We start from the raw sequence: 5,712 nt of genomic DNA, 5'->3' as shown, positions 1-5,712 counted from the left end.
AAAACCAATTTTTCTGTGTGGTTTCTTTTTTTTTTTTTGTTTACTGTATTATTTTGACAGTGGACTGTCTATGTGAATTTTGCAATAAAAATTTAAGTGAAAAAAAAAAGAAAAAAGAATGTGCTTTTGGAACTTCAGTTCACATGATTGAAAACTTCCCATTGGTCGAGCTCTGAGCTCCAGAAGCCAGAAGACCCATAGAAATGTAACCCCCCCACCCCGCCACTCCACCCCCCCCCCCCCGTCCCTCCACTCACCTAACCGGGCGTAGATGACCGACACGTCCTGCAGCACCTCGGCCGTGGGCATGGGACAGGAGGAGCACACCAGCTCCAGGAGACCCACGTACTGGTACATGGTGGGACTGGGCTCCACGTTCAGCTGCTACAGGGAGGGAGCACACACACACACACACACAGGGAGCGCACACACACACACACACACACAGGGAGCGCACACACACACACACACACACACACACACACAGGGAGAGCACACACACACACACACACACAGACACATAGACAGACAGACAGAGAGCGTACACAGACAGTGAGCACACACACACACACACACACACACACACACACAGATAGCGCGCACACACACACACACACACACACACACACACACACACACACACACACACACACACACACACACACACACACACACACACACACACAGACACAGAGAGTGCACAAAGACACAGAGAGCGCACACAGACACAGATGGCACACACACATACACACACACACACACACACACACACGTCAGTTCTCTGAAGGAGAATAAAAGTAAGACCAAAGAGAGAGACAGAGAGATGAGGAGGCCCAACGGCGCCCCCGGTGGTTACCCTGGTGAAGAGCTCCCACATGCCGTCCAGGGGGGCGTAGAAGGGGGCCAGCAGCCGGGGCTCCTGCAGGGGGCTGTCGGGGGCACGCACCAGCTGTTTGTAGCGCTTGAACATGTGGGTGGGGTCGCTCCAGCACACCTCCTTCAGGTGGTGGAAGCCCCCCGCCGTCCAGCCATTGTCACGCCTGGGGGGGGCGGGGAGAGAAACCACGCAGCGTTATGGACTTGAACGCTGTTGTTACAGACTTGAGATTCATATCTAGAGTCTGACTTTAGATCAATATCTAGAGTCTGACTTTAGATTCAGTCAGACTTGATTCACATCTAGAGTCAGACTTTAGATCAATATCTAGAGTCTGACTTTAGATTCAGTCAGACTTGATTCACATCTAGAGTCAGACTTTAGATTCATATCTAGAATATGACTTTAGATTCATATCTAGAGTCAGACTTTATATTCATATCTATAATCTGACTTTAGATTCATATCTAGAGTCAGACTTTAGATTCAGTCAGATTCAATTTACATCTAGAGTCAGAAGGTTGAGTTCATATCTAGAGTCTGACTTTAGATTCATATTTAGAGTCCGACTTTAGATCCATATCTAGAGTCCGACTTTAGATCCATATCTAGGGTCTGACTTTAGATTCATATCTAGAGTCTTACTTTAGATTCACATCTAGAGTCTGACTTTAGATTCATATCTAGAATCTGATGGTACACAAGCTGAAATTTGGACAGGGCGTTTTGCTTTCTTTCGCTTCATGATGGTTTCACCAATCGTGTTGTCGGGAGTCGGGGATCTGTAATTAAAATCACGTCATTGGCTAGTCACAGCGAACACAAACTCGACTGTTAAGAAAGGTTTCTGTAGAGGTTTCCCATCAACACGTTTGTGTTTGGCCCTGTAGAAATCCACTTATCGAACGCTCCAGTCACTAGCGGGGATGAGTTTTCTTTGGTAGAACCTCTCTAATGAAACAGGAAACAAGGCTGTTTTTGGTTTCAGGCCCAGGCTCTGTGCCATCTCGCCCCCAGAAGTCCTGCTCAACATGACTGCTGGGTCTGAGATATTGGTTAGGGGGGACCCCAGGCGAAAGGGTCTGGGTTCACAACACGATGTCTGCAGTCTGCAGACTACTTCCCACTCTTTCAGACTTTCTGACTTTTTTTTTTTTCACAAAGCTTTTCTTGCATGGCAAAATCAAAGCTACTATTCAGCTGTAAGACTTTTGAATGTATTCAGCTTTTCATCAAAATCCAACACCCAGAATCGACATTAAAAAAGGGTCAGGGGTGCGATCCTCCAGCCTACAGCCTACAGCCTACCTGCAGCAAGATTCCCGATCGGGAATGACCCCTACCTGCTACTAAGGCCCCGTCCCAATACCTCCCCTAACCCTAGATTTTTGCCCTAACCCTATATTTTGCGCATTCTCGTGTAGGGGTAGGGTGTCTCATTACTGTAGGGAGCAAGGGGGGGAGTGCTATTTTGCCCTCATAATCAACCCTCAAAACGTAGTGAGGTCCGATGCAGGCTTAAAACGAAGTGGAAGATTTACTGTTGAGGGCACTCCAAACCAAGTGGAAGTTTTAAGGGGGGAGAAACGGGACAGGGCCTTAATGACCTGAACTTTAACTGCGGTGCAAGGGTAAAAAATAAAAAAAAATCACCTACAAAACGCAACGGCGGTTACAGTACTGTATGTGCCGATGTGCCAAAAGCCCCGCCCCCCCCACTGACCTCTGGTGCTCCACGTAGACGGCGGGCGTGTGCTCGAAGAGCTCCTTCAGGGCCCCCTGGGAGCAGTTCTTCTGCAGGTAGGAGTAGACGTTGAAGACGTGCTGCACCGTGCTGGTGAACCTGGACCCCGACCGGCCGCCCTCCGCCGCCGCCGCCGCCTCCGGCTCCTCCGACCGCGCACTCCAGGTCTTCAGGTAGGAGACCATCTGCTCCACCGACACGCTGTGCTTCATCCCTGAGGAGGAGGAGGAGGAGGGGGAGGGGGAGGGGGAGGAGGAGGAGGAGGAGGAGGGGGAGGAGGAGAGGAGACACAGACAGGAGGATGGGGAGGAGGAGGAGGAGGAGGAGGAAGAGACACAGACAGGAGGATGGGGAGGAGGAGGAGGAGGAGGAGGGAGAGACACAGACAGGAGAAGGAGGAGGAGGAGGAGGAGGAGGGAGAGACACAGACAGGAGAAGGAGGAGGAGGGGGAGGAGGGAGGAGGAGAGGGAGGGAGGAGGAGGAGGGAGTGGAGGGAGGAGGAGAGAGGAGGGGGGAGGAGGAGAGAGGAGGAGGGGGGAGGAGGGGAAGGGGGAGGTAGGAGGAGGAGGAGGAGGACGAGGAGGGAGAGGGGGAGACACAGACAGGATGATGATGGGCGGCGTGGACGCTCTGCTCTCTTTTACAGTGGTGGTTCTCCCTTGGTCTAGCCACAGGACCCGCATGAGTCACTGTTCATTGTTCACAACCCCAAAAATAACACCAGTAATTTACCAATATTGCAGTCATCAACTGTGCTGAACCTGAATCCTTCATTTACCGTATGAAGCGTTGAGCTAACAAAAAGCTGCTACAGTTGGGGCTGAGCTCAAACAAATATTAAGCAATTGAAAAAGTGAATTTACATTAAAACACTAGTGAATTCATGCGTTTCTTTCTTAAGATGAAGGCTCGGCCAATCCCCCAAAGCTCGACCCACCAGTCGAGAACGACATGTTCATGTTTTCTCTACTCTAAAAGCACTCTAGAAATAACCTATTTTATTATAATTAATAATTAACAAAAGAGATCATCAGACCTATCGTCCTGCTTGCATGAAAACCAGCAGGGTTTACATCTACGTCCTCTCTGTGACTGGAGCTCGCCTTCCACACTTAGGCATAGACCAGTTTCAACTCTGATACCCAAAACACAAACAACGTTCAAGAAGCTCCCCGCCCCGTGTCCTTCACGTTACGTCCTCCACATAACACACCCAGCTTAGCGGACGGACGGACGGACGGACAGACGGACGGTCGGACGGCCGCCTGCCTTCCGGGGCGAGAGATCCTTACCCAGCGCTCGGCTCAGCTCGCTGGGGGGCTTGTCCACGTAGCAGACGTGCATGCCCAGCAGTCCGTGCACCTCGGGGGACACCAGGTACACGTCGGCGTCGGGGCAGAGGTACTGGACCTGCCGCTCCCCGCTCTCCAGCAGCCGGTAGGCCGGCACCCACGGCAGCCGGCACAGGAAGTGGAAGAAGGAGGACTTGGTGGTTTTGGCGTGCTGGCCGTCGCCGTCGATGACCTGCGCGGTGATGTACTGGGAGTAGCGGTCGCTGTGGGTCCGTGAGGAGGGGGACAGACAAGGAGGGAATGGTTAAGGTGACGCACGTGACGACCGCGCCCGCTCTGCGTGACGTCGGCTCTGCTTCGGTACGGTCTGATACGGATGATAGTATCTGGTCTCTCTTGCAGAAGAGGTGTTCAATATCAATGATCAGCAGAGCTGCATGAATGAAGGTTAAAGAAATGTATACATTTTGACCTCGAGCGTGTGTTTGGTAAGCTGTGATCTTATGTTAATAATCCAAATGGACTTCACGTTGATGATCGGGTAGGCCTCTGGTTTGAGAAGCTTTTGTGTTGAAATTCTCTTTACATCCCGACGGAAATCACAAAACCAAACGCTCTGACGTAAAGTAGACACCCGGTATCGGTGGCTCTGGCAGGCCTGTAATAAGCCCGTCCAATCATTGAATTCCTACAGTCTTCCACAAGGCTAGGCAGACATATTGCTAAAGTAAGCGAGCTGGTCACGTGTTCTGGGGGAGTGGCTTTGTGAGGGAAGCTTGAAAGGAATGGTGGGATTTTTTTCTCTGTTGAATACTATCAAAATCCATCTTACTCTGGCCGGTGTCTCCAAATTGCCCACCATGAAAGGAAGAAAGCAACAATAAGGCAAAGCTAAGTGTACATAACTTGGGAGACGCCCGTTTGGAGAAGACGACCAAACCTCCATTAACAGCCAAACCTCCAGTTATGAATTGATCATCAAAAGGCCTTGGTGATACGGCCACAACACGACATCAGATGGGTGCCTTTTTGAAACCTATATTGCCTGTGGTGGCCTGTGGGGACCGAAAAATAAATGACCCACATTCCCACCCGGGAATAGAGACTGGAGGCGTCCAGCGACTAGCTGGAGCCGATCTCGCACTTTGAAGAAGAGCCAACCATCACACGCCATTCAATCAGGGTTGAACGACATTCTAGTGCTGTGGTGCGAAACGTCAGAAAGCTCGATTCGGATCACATCTAGTGGCGCGTGTGTGTGTGTGCGTTTGTGTATGTGTGTGTGTGTGTGAAATGAAATGTAATGAAATGTCTTAAATCAGTTTTTCGTTTGGCTGCGACACTATGATACATTTTAGTAATTGCAACCACCAGTATCTTTTTTTATTAAAAGAGTTGCATAGTGACAGTGGCAATTTCCAAACTCTGGGTTTAAAAAGGCGAAACGAGAGAGCGAAAGAAAGAGCGAGCGAGATACTAGTGTAGGAGGATAGGAAAAACAAATATGGACTTATTTAGAAACATCAGAGGCAGCTTTTAGATTAAGGTAAAGCCACTTGAAAACGTCAAGCTTCTGCCCATTTATTCATTAACCAATTGATGCCGATGACAATGTCCTTTTGACAGGGATTTGAGCAGTAAGGTACAGACTGACCTATTTAACACACACACACGCACACGCACGCACACACACACACACGCACACACACACACACGCACACACACAGGGTAGGGGTGAACTATGAGCAGCTAAATCCCTGGGTAATCCCTGGAGTGAATTCAAGGCCACACTGCTTGA

The 5,712-nt window shown here is 50.1% G+C and overlaps 1 protein-coding gene across 1 annotated transcript in view; it reads right to left on the bottom strand.

Annotated features, from left to right (window-relative positions):
- Positions 1-5,712, bottom strand: part of LOC311366746 (uncharacterized protein) — a gene marked incomplete at its 3' end in the record, with an annotated part of 38,255 nt that overhangs the window by 335 nt on the left and 32,208 nt on the right. The window contains exons 35-38 of the mRNA XM_084485538.1: positions 3,915-4,177; positions 2,601-2,835; positions 857-1,040; positions 258-384 (exon numbers count right to left, since the gene is read on the bottom strand). Of these exons, the coding sequence (XP_084341664.1) occupies positions 258-384; positions 857-1,040; positions 2,601-2,835; positions 3,915-4,177 (809 nt within the window). The remainder of the gene's footprint in view (positions 1-257; positions 385-856; positions 1,041-2,600; positions 2,836-3,914; positions 4,178-5,712) is intronic.

The sequence above is a fragment of the Micromesistius poutassou genome (assembly GCF_964030765.1).
Source record: "Micromesistius poutassou genome assembly, chromosome: 21".
In the NCBI taxonomy this organism is placed as follows: Eukaryota; Metazoa; Chordata; class Actinopteri; order Gadiformes; family Gadidae; genus Micromesistius; species Micromesistius poutassou.
The sequence above is the reverse complement of the archived record's forward strand: the minus strand, read 5'-3'. Positions and strand labels throughout refer to the sequence as shown.